The sequence below is a fragment of the Artemia sp. Qi Xiang Cuo genome, chromosome 8 (genome assembly GCF_049724085.1).
Source record: "Artemia sp. Qi Xiang Cuo chromosome 8, ASM4972408v1, whole genome shotgun sequence".
Lineage (NCBI taxonomy): Eukaryota > Metazoa > Arthropoda > Branchiopoda > Anostraca > Artemiidae > Artemia > Artemia sp. Qi Xiang Cuo.
Window position 1 is genome coordinate 47,286,512 of NC_142801.1, and position 20,005 is coordinate 47,306,516.

Here is a 20,005-nt window from a genome sequence, read left to right on the forward strand (position 1 = left end):
TTTGAAAGGTGTCCCACAAGGCTCTGTGCTTGGATCACTTTTGTTTTTAATTTATATTAATGATCTTGCTGATGGTCTTCATCCCCTTGTGCACCCTATTCTTTTTGCTGACAACAGTAGATTTTTCATTGCTCAAGTGGACCTGCCATCTGCCACTTCCCTAGCTCAAGGTCTTCTTGATAAAGTAAAAGATTGGTGCTGGTCAAATGGTATGACTCAACAGCCAAAAAAGTGCCATTGTACATTTCAGGACCCCTTATCGTATGAGAGACGTAAGGGAGACAACCATCCTGACTTCTGGGAATGACATTAAACCGTAAGCTACTATAGTGAAATTTCTTGGTTTGTATCTTGACTGTTTTCTTTCTTTTAAACCCCATATAACTCATGCCCGTTCCTTTGTCCTCCGCCCATCTTCAATGTTACACAGGGTTAACTCATTTCTTCCCCCTGATGTTATGCTTTCTTTTTATTATGCTTTTATTTTTCCTTGCCTTTCTTATTGCTGTTCTGTCTGGGTAGTACTAATAAATCTCTTCTCTGCTTACTTCAAAGAGCCCAAAATAGGGCAGTGAAGGCTACTTTTCTTCTACCTCGGTTTTACCCTTCTTCTGATTTTATAATGATACTGGAATAGCTCCGCTGGATCGTATTGTGGGTAAAAGTTACCTTTATTTAGCGCATTCTGCTTTTCTAGGTACACTTCCACCGTCTCTGCAGCAGTTTTTCTTTCTGTCAGGCTCAGGTAGGTACTCTTCTCTTTTACGTAGCTCTTATCGCAGATTCATTTTACCTAAACGATCATCAACAGCAGGTCCGAGGTCTCCTGTTTATCAATCAATTCTACTATGGAACTCCATCCCTCCTGATGTTCCTCTATTTCTTTCTGCAAATGCAGTTTCCCACCGGGTCTTTCCAGTTTAGCAATTTTTCTCACTTTTTTTTTAATTCTATCCTAATTTATATGTCTCTCTTCTCTTCATTTACTATATTTTTCGATTCTATCCTAATTTTTAATCTCTTGTCTTAATTTGATTTTTTTTTAGTTATATTTTAAGTTTTCTTCTAAATCCCCTATTTCATAAATGTCCTTGTCTTGTTCCAGTGTTGTTTTTTTATGTTTTTTCTCTCTTTTTTGTATGTGCTTGTATATGTATGCGCTTTTTTTGTGTTTTATAATAGTGTTCTATTTTGTTTTGTTGGCCCTTTACAAGCTAAGCTTCTTGGGCGTGTAAAAACCTTACTTTTTGTAATTATTTTCTTTTAGTATTAATAAAAAGATCGATTAATTAAATTAATTACGCTAAATGCCAGGTCCATTTTAGGCAGGTTTTACTGCAGCCTTTACATGCGTCTGCATTTGTTTGCAGACCCATGTTCGCGGGATTAGATAATGATTAACACGGATTCCATAGTTAAACCACAAATCGGTGTAGGTTAAGGAACTAAGCATTTGTAAATCCAAGTTGGCTAAAAGTGACTGGAGGGTGTGGTCACTTTTTTCTTTATGAATCTAAACCATATATAACATCCTAAACATTCATTTTTACTATTAGTTATATTTTAAGGCTATTACTCACAAGACCAAAAAGAAAAAAAATGAAAGTAAGTCCCATGTTTATATTTTCATTTCTTTAAGCCATTTTTCAGTATTAGGACATGGAATACCACATTAGTACACTATTTACAATACTTCCATAGTATTATAAACTGCTACTGCTACAACTCACAACAGCTCCAAGCCCTCTGAGGCAAACACAGCTACGCACGCTCCTTTCCATCCTAATCTATTCAAAGTCTCCCTCTTTACACCTCCCATGAAGTTCCCATTTCCTTTAAATCTTTCTTTACGACATCCTCCCACCCCAACTGCGGACTAGCTGCTTTCCATTTAGCCCTAGACGGTTGGCTAAAAAGGACAATCTGCCATCCCTCATCCGCAGAACGGGCCCTAGCCATCTCAACCTTTCTCTCATTATAGCCCTAGAAAGCGGGATTGAACCACACTTTTCGTACAGCCTACTGTTTGAAATACGGGCAGTCACACGGGTACCCAAAACAATCCATAGGCAATTTCTTTGGAAAACATCTAGCAAATCTTCCTTCGTTTTTCGGAGCACCCATGCTTCAGAACTATATTTGGCCACTTTCATCTCTGCAGCTTTCTACTAATCTTGGTTCGCAGACTTATCTTCATATTCTTCCAAACTTCTTTCAACTGTGAAAAAATACCCTGAGCCTTGGCTAGTCTACTTTTAACATCTTCAATGATTCCACCATCTTTACTAATATTACTGTCAAGGTTTCGACCCCCCTTCCACAACAAAAAAATTTCCGACTCTTAAACTGGTTGTAAAAATGCAGGTAAAAGAACTACTTCTCTTCAAAAAAGAAAAATAAATTCTTCGACTCGTAAGTTGGTATCGAAAATACAGGGGTAAAAACCTGATCCCTCCCATAAAAAAATTCTTTTGGTAGCAACCCTCGAACAAAATATTTTCTTACCCCCCCCCCCCCTATGGACGAAAGTCCCATATACGCCCTGTTCCTAACTATTGTTAGTCGCAATAATGCTTAAAGTTAGAAGTACAAAATCCAAAACTTTTGTATACGCCATTTCTTTCAAGTTAATGTTTAAATACTTCTTACAATGTTTCTCTATCAAACAGTTCGTGGTAACAACTGTAAGTAAGGAGAGTCTCGAATCAGTAGCAACCGATACTAAAACACGACTTTTAATAACAATGAATATATCAAAAGAATTGGTTTTTATGCTGATTCCAAACATATAAATCTCATTAATTTTAATGTTACCCATTAAAGGCTACGAGCCTGAGAAAAATTGCCTGATTTTCGAAAAAGGAGGAAAATTTTTCCCCAAAAAGTCGAGCAGTCTTAACGAAAATTCACAGAATCAGATTCAGCATATAAGATGACCCTACTGTGGGGATTTAAGTTCCTATCTACGAAAATGTGGAATCTTATTTATGTTTTGCCAGAAAAAAGATCACGTATGCGTGTTTTCCTTCAGAGGTGATCGTATCCAACTAACAGTCCTAGAAGCTTGGGAGAGGGCTCACTCGAATGTAAATCAAAAGTTATGGTATCGTTTTTAAGTGACAGAACAGATTGGAGGGCAAGTATTTCCCATTTTATCCTTAAAAACATCCGATCAAAATTTTGAGATAGCCATTTGGTTCAGCTTAGTTGAAAAGTCCAATAAATATACCTTTGGGGATAACATGACCCCCATACTCACTGAGAAAAGGGCTGTAAGTTACACAGTTATTCACATATAGCATTTGTTATTGGGAAATATTCGCAAATGCTTTCGGGCGGAATTTCAAGCAGGGGGGGGGGGGCCAAGGGGAGAATTACCTTGGAGGGTTTAGTTTCTAAGGAAAATTTTACACCAAAAATGGTAGGAAAGGGGATTTCATGGCATGTTTGAAGAACTGACATAAATTAAATAAAAAAAGTTTTTTTTTAACCGAAGGAATAACATTTAAACTTAAAAGGAACAGAAATTGTTCCGTATACGAGGGGGCTGCCTCTTCCTCAGCCCTCGCTCTTCACGTTAAAGTTTGACTTGTTGTCACAATCCTTTAAGAAAGACTGCTGCAACACAAAAATTATTGAATTTGAATGAGAAGTATTAATAAAGAGCTTTAAGAAATTAGCGTAAGGAGCGAGGGTTGAGGAAGGGAAAGCCCACCTCATACAGAGAATAATATCTGGTCCTTTAAATTTTTTATGTTGCTCGTTACCTTCAGTTGAAAAAACTTTTTTTTTTGTTTAATAAAACGAAATACTGAAGATACGGCCTGTACTTTTTAGTTTTTAACAAAAAAGCTCAAATGCCGTTCTCGGAATACGGCACGGGAAATTTCATTTACCCCCTCCCTCTATCAGCCAAATTCTGTCAATGGTTCAAATAAAGCTTTAAATGAACCATGAAATTGGGATGAATAAGAAATATTGACGTAAATTGATTGAGTGAAAAGGTGCGTTCGTGCCTGCCCAACACACTGCTCTCTTTTGGGGGGGGGGGGGTTGTAATTTCAATGATATAACTTCTGCTAATTTCGGTAATATATTTAATTCATGATCTCGTACGAATCCTAAACAGAGATTAAAATTGTGCTAGAAAATCAAATAATTCAGAAATGGAGTGAGGGGGAAAAATACTGGGAAACTTTAAGATTTTTTTTTTATGATATTAAGATAGTTTATGGACAGGAGTTCCAGCTTAAGGTGCATTTGCCACCTGAATATATCCCTTATTGAATTGATCTTAGGGGTAAATGCCTTCCAATTTGTACAAAACCTAAAAGGTTGGCAACAAAAAGACGGCAGGTAAACTTGCCCGCTTTGTAGAGATGAAAAGGATGATTAGGTGCATTGCTTGTGCGAAAGTTTTTTGCGAAAGTTGAGTTGATACTTCCATTCCAAATGTCTTAAAAAGTACGTCTGCGCAATCTATCACTAGAATAGCGAGGTATCTTGAAAATGTGTTAAAAGAAAGTCTTTGTTTATTGATTTATTGAAGTGTTCCATCTATGTAATTAATTTATGGGTTTTCTTTGGGATAGGAGTTTGGAAGAGTAGAGATCGCTGACGCAAGTTCATATTATTTCTGCACATGGCTGTTTCTTCGCTTTAAATACACATTATCTTAATTCACATATTTGGTTTTACACTTCACTTGTGAATTTTAGGGATTCGTCGTTTGTGCTTTGATTGCTGCTGCATTTGCTGCACCCCAGGACTACCCAAAGCCAGAATATAAACCTGAATACAAGGCAGCTGAATATAAGCCAGCATACAAAGCAGCAGACGTAAGTTTGGATTTTTTCTCTTGTTGTTAGTGCAACAATATTAAAAGACCATTTAAAGGGATAATAATAAAACTACTAAATAGTGCAAGAATACTGAGCTTATTTGAGAACTTTAAAGAAATTGAGTTGCTAGACAACTCGAGTAAAAGAAAAAAATTACGGATTAGTCTTTCTTTCAAAATATATACACAGAAAATAAGTCAATTTAAGTCTTGTTTCATTTAATAAAAGTCTCGAATCATATTCAGAATAAATCAAACAGATATGGTATCAAAATATAACAGATAAAGCAACTCCTCATGTCGAATATTCGTATACCTGCCATCTAATATCAATATACAATGTGTCACAGATGTTCGATATCAAAGTAAATGTGCTTAACTTATATTATACACCTACAATCAGTCGTTTTCCACATTGGAATTCTTGCACCGCTTTGCTTTGCACAATTTTAATTCATACAGCGAGGGTGCCAAGCCGATGATGAGCTCTTTCCTCGGGGAGCGGTGCAGATATCACGTGTGTGGATTTTTGGTAGACTTGGTGGTTTCATGTTGCGTACTGCAAGACCAGGCTGAGGGGATTTCAAACTTCTCTATAAATTGGGGAGGAAACTATGACATATTTCATAGATATAATTGGATTTGCAAGAAAGATTGTCCTTTCTCAAAATACTACAGTTTCTATTATTTTTCAAATTTTATTTTCCATTTTGTCTACCCGTTCGTCTAAAAAAATAAAGTTCCATTGCGTAGGTGTAAGTTGTGTGGTGATTATCCTTGTTATTAGGAAACTTCTTCAAAAACCTTCATGGTTGATTGTAAATTATGTAAAGATTAAAACCGAAAATACGTACGATATACGTAATTGATTTGTCGTTTGAACGATTCAACTGATGTACTGAGTTTCACATATTTTTCATAATATAAAAATGTACTTACTAAAGTTTGGTCAAACCTAGTATTAACATCACTGAAGCAATGGCGCAGTGAAACATAGGGCTAAGGTTAGGATACGAGCCTTGCAAAATGATAGATAAATGATACACACAATGATCGACAAAAGACAAATGTTTAATCGTATAATGTTTAATCGTATGATAGACAAATATTTAATCGTAGAATGACTATTCAACAACCTTTTCTAAGTTTCAGACCTTAGTAAGTACCCTATTAGCTTTGCCCATCCATCGAAGCCATTAAAATAAAGGGTGTAAATTGTATTTGAGAACAATTTGGTAGCCAAAACAACGCAAATACTTTTGAACAAACTTTTAAGTTTCAATGTCTTTTAATGGTAATTAATTTTCTTTTTTTTTTACACTGGATAGCTTAAATTTGAAATGACATAAAAACTAGATTTTCTCAAGTGTTCTTCTAACCCGGATTTAACAGAAATTAATGTGTTTAAATGCCTTACGGCAAATTGTCAAAAATAGCAATGTGAATCGAACGCATTCTACAGGCATAATTTTTTTTTTTTTTTTAACTAGAAACCCCTCTATTATTAGGTTTACAATAGTATATGAAACGTAAATGACCTAACCTTTCTTTGCAGTACAAATACGACTACGCCCCATATCAATTTGCCTGGGCCGTAAAGGATGACTACACCTACAATGACTACGCACATGAGCAGGTCACAGACGACAAAGGATACACCAAGGGAAGTTACCGTGTTCTCCTCCCGGACGGTCGCGTACAGACCGTAACCTATACTGCTGATGCCTACAGTGGATACAACGCTGATGTTCAATACACTGGTGAAGCCAAATACCCTGAATACAAAGCACCAGCCTATCCTGCTCCAGAATATAAAGCCCCAACATTCTCTGCTCCAGAATACAAGGCACCAGCATACAAAGCACCCGCCTACCCTGCTCCAGGATACAAAACACCAGCATACCCCACTCCAGAATACAAAGCACCAGTCTACCCTGCCCCAGAATACAAGGCACCAGCATACCCAACTCCTTCATACAAAGCACCTGCTTATGAGCCAAAATACTAGATATTCATAGAATTTATTATTCGTTATTTTTATACCAGAATAAAAGTTACTTCATTGAGGAATCTTGTCTTAAATCGATATCTTATTCTTTTTTTTTATAGTATATTCATTTTCATAAAAACAAAATGATTTAAATGGATTCCAAGTTAAACTTGGGTTTTCTTATTAAAGCTAGGGCTCTCATGAGCCTATAGTGGCTTAAGATTTAGTTGATATTATGGTTACATCCCATTCCATGTAGTTGCAAGATAACTTGGCGATTTTGAACGTTGAAAAAGATTCATCAGGTTATCGTCCCAACAAATCATCCCAAAAATTGGCTCTTTCATCTTTGTCTTGCCAAAGGTAAGGGTCAGTGTTTTTAATGTCTGAAAGGGCATTCACCATTACGATAAGCTGTTATGTGTGAGCCATAGCACAAATACATTATAATATGATGAGACTACTACTACTAATGCTAGTTCACTGGATCAAGAATCCACCTCAGGCAAACACAGCAACGCACGCTCCCACTCCATCCCAATCTATGCAAAGCCTCGCTCTTTACGCCCTCCCAAAAATTTTCCATTTCCCTTAAATCTTTCCTTATGACATCCTCCAACCCCATTCGGGGACGACCAGCTTTTCGTTTGGCCCTAGATGGTTGGCCACCAAGGAAACTCTTTGACAATCTGTCAACATTCATCCACAGAAAGTGTCCAAGCTATCTCATTCTTTCTATCCTTATAACCCTAAAAAGAGGGATTGAATCACACTTTGCGTACAGTTTACTGTTTGAGATACAGACAGTCAGTCGGGTACCCGAAAAAATCTATAGGAAATATCTCCGATAAACATATAGCAAATCCTCCTCCATTACTTGTAGCGCCCACGCTTCAGAACCATATTAGACCAGTGTCATCGCCGCAGCTTCCAATATTCTAATCTTGGTTCATAGCCTTATCTTGTTATTCTTCCAAACTTTTTTCAGCTGTCAAAAAACACCCTGGGCCTTTGCTACTCTACTTTTAGCATCTTCTCTGCATCCAACATCTTTACTAATCATACTACCTAGGCAACTGTACCATGAGTAAGATGTGATGTATTTGAAATACCAAAATAAAGTTCCTTTCTAAAGATAATTCCGATTCCTTATAATTAAGCTAAATCTAGTCGCAAAAATGAAAAGTCCTTAATGAGCAAAAAGAGAAATTGCATTTCTAGCTTCAGTCAGACAACGGCGCTAGTCGTTCGAATTTCGCTAAGATAATTGTAGCAAAAAAAATGCAATGCATAAAATTTCCAAGGAAGTTTAAAAGGCAAAAAACTGTGTGAACTCCTGAATCATCTGAAAAATCTTTAAGAGATTATTGGACGAGGATTCGTGTCCTTGGGGCACGTGAGCCAATGGCAGGCAGTCCCTACAGCGCAGGACGAAAGAACTGCGTTTGGGAGTGGGGTAAATGTGTTTTTTAATTTGAATATGAATTCAGACCTAAAATGATGAGTACCGCAAATAATCTCGGTCACCATTATTGTCATTGAAGTGACCCGTTGCTGTACAACTAAGCATGTAAGTTCAATAAATCTATTGTCTTTTTATATGTGTTTGTTTCTCTTATATGTCTGAGTCTAGTCCGATAATAGGTAATTAGTTCGCCAGTCTCCAAGGTAAATGCTCCCAAAGGAATCCGATCTCCAGATAGCTCAAGACAGGGGAAACCACATTTTTATGTCTACATATTAAATTTTCTCTCATTAATTGAGAGCGGCGCCAGCCTAGTTGACACAATCTCCAGCGCTATAAGTGGCGCTATAGGAGAAATTTCTATCACCACAGTAGCGAATCTTCCCATTACCACAATATAAATTCTTTTATCGCTACAAATGGCGCGGTCGGTAGGATAGTGTTATTTTTGTTAGTGTTATTTCTATGCCCTTTCAAAGGATAATAGAAAGGTTGGAACAGAAAATAACCAAAGGTAGGAAGCTAGTGGTCTACTGAAAACGACAACTCGCGTTGGACCACGTCTTGTGGGAAGCCCGGGGAGGAATTCAAGGCCCATGATTGTTTTGTAATTTTTTGTTTGTAAACGATCGTAGGAAGGAATATTTTTCAGTCCTTCAAGTGTAAGAAATTAGTATTTTTATGCCAATCAGGGCCAGTCAAAACAATAATTAAAGGTTTAATAGAAACTTCAGCGAACTAGTTAAGTTTTCGTTTTTGGATCAGAATGCCTTGAAAGAGAAACAGAGAGTTTACTTTCTTATAGCTCCGAGAAAAAAAAAAGCGTTTTAATTTCATTACATTATATCTATGACATATGAAATAACAGAGAGATCACCGTTCTATAGTTTGGTGACAAAAATGTCCGTTAATCTTATTGTTCTATCTATGACACATCTTGTGCTCTAATTTCTGTGAAATATTTTGCAAGTCAGTCGCGATTATATCTTCCCTTATTGACTCTAGTCTCCCTCGGATTTTCCATGAGAAAAAAATTCGACCTGTGCCCGAACTAGGATGGATAGAATCCAAAACAAGATATTAGCAGTACAGAAGCGCCTAATTATCCGAAATATTTTATCTTAGCGCAGATTATAATTATTTTAGGCCTACACATTGCTCATTAATGTTTTTCTTAGTCGAGTAATATATGTACTAATAGCAAACAATTGGTAACTATAACCAAACAACCTATTGGTACGTTTATATGTAGAATTTCACGGTGGATGTGAAATTATAACTTAATAATAATATGTTAAATTTAAAAACCATTTAATCAATTAAGATGTATGGATTGGAACCCTGCGTATGTCCAATGGTGCCTAAGTAAAACCCACAAGGAATTCCCTATTAATGTGAAGATGTTTCTCACTTAACGGATTCTAATAAGACATTAATATAATATTTATTTATTTAGTGCTGAAAGATTTGCTCAAACAATAGCCTTCTAAAAAGATATTGATGTCAGTTCTTCATTATGCTTATATTCTTTGCCTAGCTTTAACTGAAATCTACGGAGGCAAGCTTGGAAATCCTGCATCTAATGACCTTATTTGAAAAGTGAATATGAGGTACCAATGTGGACTTGCAATTACGGAAAAATCCCGAGACTAAGAACCTCTGCATTCCAGCCGTTAAACCTGGAGCCCCATGAGAACGTCTAAGCCAAGAAATAGGGAAGACATCAGAAAACTAGTGGGTATAGAGGTCTCCACTAGTCCTTGTTATGTCTTATTCCCTCATCGTAGTATCGTTTGCGTAAAACCGTGTGGTTATGACGCTGCAACATGCGTTTCTTAAACAGCACGGACTTGCGTGTACAATGCAGGCATGAAAAATATTGTAAAAGTAGACCTCAAACTTAATAATGTAGGGTAAATTATGTTTATTTAATATCGATATTTTCGTTATCAAAACAAATTGAAGACATTTCTGTTTTAGATTTTCATTGTGAGTGCTAATATTAGTGTATTTATTTAATTCTGTCTCATATCTAAGAAATTATAACCCAATTAATTCGTGAATTATTGTATGTGTATTTACTTAAAAGAACATGTGATTCTGCCGCGTTGTTTTTATTGCAGGAAAGTAAATGGACACTTTGGTCATTGAGTATTACAATAAGCTGCCCAGTACAGATACGACCCAGTAACATCTATTTTATCATATCCCAACCAACGAAGAGTACTCACCATAACTCCAGGCAAGTTTCGTCCCAGCTTCGTCTACGAAAACAACAGTTACCTTCGATCGTCGTTTCTTCGACTACTAACCATATTATGTATCAGGTAACACTATATTTGAACCTCAGTATCAAGTGCTTTAACGAACTATATAATCGCATAATCGCTGAGAAACCCATCGGCCAGTACAACATATAAATACGTAGATATCGCTGTTGATAGTCACTATGGACCCCAGAATAATTTGACAGTATAGTGATGATATTTGAAGCTAAACGATATTAAACGATATTTAAAGTAAGATGACACTTAAAGACAATTAAAGATATTTGAAGAATAAATTAAAGACAATGTGAGGTATAATTCTGATAACTCTATCGATCAGCACACGATAGATGACATTTAAAGTTAAATGATACTTAAAGATATTCGAAGATAGTTGAAACTGAAATTGAAGACAACTTAAAGTTTAATTCTGAGAACCCCATCGAGCAGCACCAGATAAACGATGTTAGAAGTCAAACGATAGTTGAAGATGTTTGAAGTTGAATTTAAATAAAATATATTAAGAGAGTCACTATAATATGACGACAACCCGTTTAAAAAGGCACAAATTAAAAATTTTACGCGATAATAAATTCTATATGTGCCTCAAAAAAAAAAAAATTATATGCTGAGAAGAAAAACACCAACACCTGTAGTAGGAAGAATCATTTCCCAGTTGACTATTAGAACGATATTTAACAGTCATTTCCCAGTTGACCATTAGGGAAAACTTACAGTGTGAAGACAACTAGACTCGAACTGTTCCACGAAGAAACCATAACGTAAATGCTTCGAAATTTATGCCTCGACAAAAGGAGTGAAGGACGGTAACTTACAACAGAAGGGTGTAGTACACTAAGGACACGAAAGGTGACTACTAGATGTGAAGCTACATGTGTTACTTCCTAACAGCTTTGACAATTCAAAAATCCCAATAGTCAAAGTGTTTTAATGTCATCAGTGAATATGATGAACCAAATATTGTATGTTATAAATCATTCATGTATGTACCACAAGTAGAATTATGTGTAATATTATCATGTTATTCACTTAGCGTTGTGTAGATAGCATGTAGTACGTCAAATAGACAAAAAAATACTAATGTAAAAGTAGAATAGTCCCAACCTTATTGGAAAAGTAAAAGTAATCCGTGTTAGATATACAAAAAAAAAAAAAAAAAAAAAAACTTTATTATAGTAGCAAAACAAGAATCAAAAAAAAACTGATTCCGGTATATTAATTTTATATAGGGATTTAGAATAAAACAAGAAAAATAATTGAAAAATTTTAAAACTCCTAATGGGCAGTAACTAATGACGGGGCGTCATTATTTCATGGGAAGGGTGATATGTACCATGAGTAAGATGTGATGTATTTGAAATACCAAAATAAAGTTCCTTTCTAAAGATAATTCCAATTTCTTATAATTAAGCTAAATCTAGTCGCAAAAATGAAAAGTCCTTAATCAGCAAAAAGAGAAATTGCATTTCTAGCTTCAGTCAGACAACGGCGCTAGTCGTTCGAATTTCGCTAAGATAATTGTAGCCAAAAAAATGCAATGCATAATATTTCAATGGAAGTTTAAAAGGCAAAAAACTGTGTGAACTCCTGAATCATCTGAAAAATCTTTAAGAGATTATTGGACGAGGATTCGCGTCCTTGGTGCACGTGAGCCAATGGCAGGCAGTCCCTCGGGCGCAGGAAGAAAGAACTGCGTTTGGGAGTGGGGTAAATGTATTTTTTAATTTTAATATGAATTCAGACCTGAAACGATTAGTACCGCAAATAATTTCGGTCACCATTATTGTCATTGAAGTGACCCGTTGCTGTACAACTAAGCATGTAAGTTAAATAAATCTATTGTCTTTTTATATGTGTTTGTTTCTCTTATATGTCTGAGTCTAGTCCGATAATTGGTAATTAGTTCGCCAGTCTCCATGGTAAATGCTCACAAAGGAATCTGATCTCCAGATAGCTCGAGACGAGGGGAACCACATTTGTATGTCTACATATTCAATTTTGTTTCATTAATTGAGAGCGGTACTAGCCTAGTTGACGTACCCTTCAGTACTAAACGCGGCGCTATCGAAAACATCTCTATCACCACAGTAGTGAATCTTCCCATTACCACAATATAAATTCTTTTATCGCTACACAACTGAAGCTGTCTAATTGATCAATTATCTCATTACTAAACATCACCTCTTCGCCTTCACTTATTCCTATTCTTAGCGAAACAGTCTTTTTGACATTGATTTTCAAACTTAATCATGCAACCTGAACACACTAATTTTTAGTTAATTTTTTTTTTATCTAAGATGCTTAAATTATCAGTCAAACAATTCGTGGTAACGAACTTTAAGTAAGGAGCGACCCGACTCAATAGTAACCGAAACTAGGAAACGAAATTTTGATATCAACAGATATATCAAAAGAGATCCATTTTTTATGCTGATTTCAGATATATAAGTTCCATCAAGTTAGTCAAGTTTAGTCAAAAGTTCCGATCCCGAGAAAATTTGCCTTATTTTCAAAAAAGGGAAAACACCCCCAAAAAGTCATAGAATCACACATTCAGATTCAGCGAATCAGATAACCTTACTGTAGAGGTTTCAAGCTCCTATCTGCAAAAATTTGGAATTTTGTATTTTTGTCCAAAGAAAGATCATGGATGATGCGTGTTTAATTAATTTTTTTCTAGGGGTGATCGTATCAACCCCGCGGTCCTAGAATATCGCGAGAGGGCTCATTCAAACGGAAATTAGAAGTTCTGGTGCCCTTTTTAAGTGACTAAGAAACTGGAGGGCAACTAGGCCCCCTCCCAAGCTCATTCTTTTCCCAAAATCCCCCGATCAAAATTTTGAGATAGCCATTTTGTTCAGCATAGTCGAAAAATCTAATAACTATGTCTTTGAGGATGACTCAATCCCCCACAATTTAATAATCAACGATCAGAAATTAAAAAAAGGTTTTTAACTGAAAGTAAGGAGCAGGATTAAAACTTATGAACAGAAAATATTACGTATATGAGGGGAAATAGTGTTAGGGTTCTAGGGCCCATGCTTACCTCATTAACATAACCGTACTAGCACAAAATTTACATAACCGGTTACTATCCTAAAGGAATTAGCATTACTTAACATTCAGGGCATCTCAATTATATGAATATTTTTTTATTTGGGATGAATGAAACTGGTCTTATGACACACGCTTGGGTAAAGTAAATCGGACGTATTTTATAATACGAACCGAATTTTAATGAATAAAAAAACAACAACAAATCTGCTACCCCTGTTTTTCTTATGACATGCGCTTGGGTTAAAGTAAACAAGCGAACTTATATCACCAATGAATCAATTGCTATGACATTTTTTTGTAAGGGGAGCTTATGATCAGCCATATCTCAGCCTCCAAGGGACCCCCAATACCCTTCCCCCAACTTCCCATATACTTAAACATTTTGGACTTAGAATTTTTAGGACGAATGTTTTTGGACTCATAATTTTTTTTTTTTTTTTTACTTAAAATTTTTGACTTAAATATTTTTGGAGTCAGAATATTTTATACTCTGTTTTGCACAAAGTTCGATGAAGATACAATTTCTTTGAATCAAATATGTGGTATGCGAGCATTGTGCAAATCAAATGTATGTACTCTGTTTTTCTGTGTTTAGGATTTTTTGGACTCAGAATATTTTTTACTCTGTTTTGCACAAAGCTCGATGAAGATACGCTTCTTCGAATCAAATTTGTCGTTCAAAATGTTTTGTACTCTGTTTTGCACAAAGTGAGAGAGAGAGAGAGAGAGAGAGAGGGAGAGAGAGAGAGAGAGAGAGAGAGAGAGAGAGAGAGAGAGAGAGAGAGAGAGAGAGAGAGAGAGAGAGAGAGAGAGAGAGAGAGAGAGAGAGAGAGAGAGAGAGAGAGAGAGAGAGAGAGAGAGAGAGAGACAGGGAGAGAGAGAGAGAGAGAGAGACAGGGAGAGAGAGAGGGAGAGAGAGAGAGGGAGAGAGAAAGAGAGAGAGAGAGATTGAGAGAGAGAGAGACGGAGAGAGAGAAAGAAACACCAAACAAACACACAGAGTCAGACATAAAAACACACAGACAAAGATACGGACAAAAACACATACAAACACACAGATTCAGACACACAGACACGGGGAAAAGCAAATATCCACTCAAACAAGTCAGACACAGAAACTACTACCCTCTCACAAGTGGTATACTAGAGTCTGAGTTAGGTGAATTAGGTTTTTACCAAAGTCTGAGAGAGATCAGAGGTAGATTTTTAGTTGAAAAGTTTTTAGTTTTAGTTAATATGTTTTCGCAATAATCTTTTTCTTTTAAGATTAGTAAGCGATTTATGAAACTGACTAAGAGGGCTTGGAGGGAGAATATAGGTGGAAACCTAATTCACATACTTCAAACCCTAGTATATAGTGGAGGAAAAATACGGTGTGACCTCGGGGAAATTGCAACAGAATTTTTTTTCACACCAAAATGTTCAGAAAATCAGCTTAATCACACAAAAAAAAATCCCCCCGAATCCGCCTTGCACAATTACCCGAAATCCCCCTTGAAGGGGGAAAATAAGGGGGAAATCAGAATTTCTATTTGGACGTATTTTTGGGTTTAAGTGGTCGTTTTCTATCAAATCAAGCATGAAGAATCCAAATCCGACGTCATAAATCACGTTTTCCGTACCCCAGTATGAATTTTTACCTTCACAAAACGGGGGGGGGGGGGTAAAGTACGCAGATCATTATTTGCCGGATTCATGCGGCTAAAGGATCATTTTATATCAAATAAAGTACCGTATTGCCAAAAATGAGGTCAAAAAGTAGTTTTTTTTTACTGTTTACCTCATTTCCACCTTTAAGGGGCCTGTAATATGAGTGGTTGCCAAGTATAATATCTTGAAAAACCACTTCTTTAGTCGAGATCAAAACTTCAGATCAATCAGTTATAAAAGAAAACGTTTAGAACTCAGGTAAATTAATCACAAGCACATTTTGATTTTAAAGCACAACCTAAAGCTAATTCTTCTTCCTGCTCGTATTCGTTATCGTCCTCATCCTGTCTTGCTGCAGCGTTAGTGCATAACGCCCCTTTACATTCCCCTCAGGCAAAGCTGCAGGGCAAACGGTTCCGACGGCAGCTGCATCTGAGTGATTCGAAACCGCTGGTGCACTGGCACCACACCATCTTCAGTAGGCTCTCCGGTGCTGGTGAAGCATCTGTCATAATGGAAAGATACATAGTCCGTGACGAAGAGAGGCACCAACCCCACTCGTCGGGCTTTAGCAAATTGGACGTGTCTTGCCACTTCATTATTTGAAAATGGCACCTGTAAAAGTAATACTGTGCGGCAGCCAAAGTCGGTGAAAGCCGCTCTGCCTGAAAAAAACATTTGCACTTGCAACCTGCATTGTAAATGCTCACACCCAGACATCCTTCAGGGTCTTCTCATTGCTTTTCCCTTTGAATATGCTGAGCAAAGCATTCTCTCCAGCTTCGGCAATCTTCCGGTGGTTGGATCCTGGTGTCATGAAGATCTTGCAAGCATCCTTAAAAATCCCATCTTTAAGTGACAAGGAAATCACTGCTGGTTTCCCTACAACGTGAAGTCTAAATGTTGAATCGCAGCCAGAAATTGCTTGGCAAACGAGTAGATTTTCTGCTGCTTCGGTTCCTAGTTTGATCTTGATCATTTTTATGTCGTACACTCATCCATTATTTCCATGTGTGTCTGTCTGTATAAAGATATCACATGCATCAAGCTTGGCATGGTACAGCAGAAGGACTAACAGGTCGGTATCATTCCCAATCAAATTGGTCGATGAAGTTTCAGCACAACTGACTGAAGTTTGTACAACTAAGACATCGGCATCATCCTGAGCATGTAGAACTGTACATCTTGAGTTCGTCAGCCTCTCAGTAAGTAGGTCGATGAAGCCTTGTTTATTTTTGGGAATTCTAAAAAATTCCTAAAATTCCTCCTTACTTTTGGCGATCTTCATGTTAAGAGAGAATTCAGTCGTTGGACACGAAAAACCTTTGGTTCTCTCAGTTGTGTGCAATTTTTCGTCGTCGGTGTATCAGTGTATGAGTCAAAAATACCGCTGCCTGTCTGAAATGTCTTGTGACATAATCTGCGTAAGATCCTGCCACCTCAGAATATGTGGATACGGCAGTCCATGGGATTTTATGGACTAGCCAGCCACCGTCCAAGACTCTCTGAAAGAATAGCAATGTCATTCGACCCTTAAGTCCCTCAGTTTTCATCAGTGCATTTGTTAGAGAGGCTTTGTCGGCTTTCCTCATCACTTCGAACGAACTAAAGAGCGATGGTGGAAAAGTACAGAGCTCAAATGACAGAACCTCATTCAAGTCAGAACCACTGTTGCTAGCCACTGCAGCTAGGCAATGAAAGATTAGAGCAGGGTCGACCATTACCCTCTCGCTATTTATCACCACAGATGACTTCTCAGTCATATTTACAGCTTTCTCCGTTCTCCTGAAAACATATTTGCCAATGTCTTTCGCTTCCATATCCTACAGAGTCGTTTCTCCCAGATTTTGCATCGTCTACGTTTACAGATGATGAAGCGCGGACACCAGTAACCACGTTCAACAGCTGTGATTCCTGCCTGAGGGGTTCTAGGGGCTCAATGTGTCGAACTATCTTTTCAATGTCCGCCAAGTCTCTAGCTCTCCTCGAAGATATCACTTCTGCGTGATTTTCAATAGTCAACTCCGCGAGGCCAGTCAGTTTCTGCATGCGTTCGTTAACTAGAACCAAAGTAGGCATAGCAGATGTCCAAAATGTCTGCTGTAATTCAGTCATGCCTCTATCTCTCGTCAGACCGCCACTCGTTTTCATACTCCTCATTAACATATGTTCGACCACCAAATCAGGAGAAAGTGCTGCCCAGTAGTTGTCAGTTCTTCAGATGAACAGGTATTCCTGTAACGTTCTGTACTGCCCTGGGTTGTCTTTCCTCAACTGAAAATCGACTGCACGAACAGCCAAGTAGATGCCGTTTAATGTTTGTGGCCAGACGCAGAGAAGTACGGAAGCGATTCCAATAACAGCCGTAAATCAACCTCAAGGTTGCAACTTCTTTCGCCTTTCATGTTTTTTTTTCAAGATTCCAAGCACTTCTCGATGGTGAAACCAAACACGGACAGTTCTGGACTCGGATAATCGTTCTTTTACACTATGAACTATTTCATGGGTAAGCTCTGCTGCTTCCGACACCTGCACTCCGTCGATGTCATCTCCTTCAAGGAGAGACTCGTACGCCGTTTTGCTCTGGTAGCATGTCATTGCCATCAAACGCTCTGTTACCGAGTTCTGATGATAAAAGGTTCGCATAAAGGGCTACCTCCAACAGACCATGGCCTTTCACTGCACGAGAGTCAGCTTTGCCTTGTAACATACTACGCCCAGTGTTAGGCGCATATACTTGACTTAGGATTTCCAAATGTCCCGGGTCGGCCATAAGGAAGCCAATGGCTCCTAGGAAACTCATGCGTGTGTGAAATCCACCCAGGACAACAATAGCATTTCTTAAAGCACTTGTGGCAGGCTCTGCAACGACGATACACTTCGCCTTCCAGTAAAGCGGTTGGTCAAAGATAATGACTTGAGTTTTTTCCAGCTCGATTAGCGCGCTCGTTAGCATGCATAAATATAGAATAAACACAGGAGATATCGCTTGGGTTGTGGTTAATCCTTGGCAAAAAACGAATATTCGATGTTCCCGGATGAGGTAGCTTTTGGTGCATTGACCATATAAAGGCCGACCAGCTCATATATGAGCTTTTGAAAAAGCCAGAGATGCGCCAGAGCGTTTCAACCTCCTTTCACTGTCACCATTTTTTGTCAAGCAAACAAAAGTCCTTGGTTGCGACTTGGCGGGTTTTTGGTAAGTGTAGAATGGCATGGTGCCGATTGACTTCATCTCATTTCCACTTAGTTCTTTTCTTGGCACTGAAAGCTCCGTTGCCGGAAACTCAGGTGTAGACACTTCAATAAGACCCATTCCATGAAAAGTATTCAGGCCGTCGATAGTAGCAATATCATAATTGGCGTTGTCTCCTACATACTGAAAAAAAAATGTGCTTTCTCTTTGGACTCTTCCAACAACGTTTGATATACTGCTCCACATCTCTCAAATCTTTTTACTTCTGAGTACGAAGAGCAGAAGCCGAGATTGTGCAGTGTGTCAATTAAAAATCACAGATCCCATTTTATTCTTTTGTCTTTTTTTTGCGTAAGTAAAAAAAAACGGCACAAACATTGTATATAGCCTCGAACACGCCAGTCTTCTATCAAGTACTATGGTAGATGTCTCCACTGACTATAAATAATGACACTAAGGAATGGAATCAGGAATCTGAGGGGGAGTGGAAGGGGATTCTGGAATACTGATTTGAAATTAAACTGTTCGAGACTCGTATTCTAAGGTGCCCTTCCAATCTTGATTGAAAATGGTGAATCAACTGATAAGTGATTAAAATAACTAGTTCATGTTGGTCAACTTTCACAGCCGTTTTAGGTAAGATGAGGTACTTGACCACGTAAAATCAAGTTTTTAGCTTCATTTTGGAATTCGCCACCATTGATTTTATAGGAAACGACCAAATAATCCAGCAACCTCATAATTTCAAGTTTTACCCCGCCACCCTCTGCCCTTTATGGTTAGAAATGGGCATTAGGGTACTGAAAAATTAAAATCTGAATTCATATTTGGATTCAGCATGCTTGATTTGATAGGAAACAACTATTTAAACTCCAAAATATTTATAACCACAAAAATCGATTTTCCCCCTCTTTTTCCCCCTTCAAGGGCGAATTTGGGATACTTGTGCATGGGGGATTCGGGGGGACTTTTTTTGTGTGATTACGCTGATTTTTTTGAACATTTTGGTGTAAAAAATAATACTGTTGCAATTTCCCCGAGGTTTGACCATTTTTTTTCCGTATCTTTCCTCCACTAATACCCCTTGTGAGCTGGTAATAGTGTCTGTGTTGACTAAATGTTGATAAATTCCCCACTTCATATGTCTCTAACTCCAAAAAGAATCTGATTCATCTCTCTCAGTCCTTGGTAAAATCCTAATTTCCCTATTTCACACTCTAGTCTACTACATGTAGACTAGACTCTAAAAAGAATCCGATTAATCTCTCTCAGACTTTGGCAAAAAGATAATTCACCTACTTCAGACGCCAGTAAACCACTTGTGTTCTGGTAGTAGTGTCTGTGTCTGACTGAATGTTGATAAATTCCCACTTCATATGTCTCTAACTCCAAAAAGAATCTGATTCATCTCTCTCAGTCCTTGGTAAAATCCTAATTTCCCTATTTCACACTCTAGTCTACTACATGTAAGATGGTAGTAGTGTCTGTGTCTGACTGAATCTTGATAAATTGCCACTTA

General features: G+C 37.6%; 2 protein-coding genes across 2 annotated transcripts in view; one reads left to right on the top strand and one right to left on the bottom strand.

Moving 5' to 3' along the window:
* The window catches only part of PolH (DNA polymerase eta), a 419,141-nt gene that overhangs the window by 263,713 nt on the left and 135,423 nt on the right, over nucleotides 1-20,005 (bottom strand). The window lies entirely within an intron of this gene.
* On the top strand, nucleotides 1,568-6,910 carry LOC148949482 (larval cuticle protein A3A-like). The gene is made up of 3 exons (XM_089093499.1): nucleotides 1,568-1,605; nucleotides 4,719-4,838; nucleotides 6,396-6,910. Exons 1-3 carry the CDS (start codon nucleotides 1,600-1,602, stop codon nucleotides 6,846-6,848), a joined length of 579 nt encoding a protein of 192 aa, XP_088949625.1. The 5' UTR covers nucleotides 1,568-1,599; the 3' UTR covers nucleotides 6,849-6,910.

Excerpts from the sequence above, each read along its gene's own strand:
- LOC148949482 (XM_089093499.1), top strand. Across the intron at positions 4,839-6,395 it reads CAGCATACAAAGCAGCAGAC|TACAAATACGACTACGCCCC; the intron begins GTAAGTTTGGAT and ends CTTTCTTTGCAG.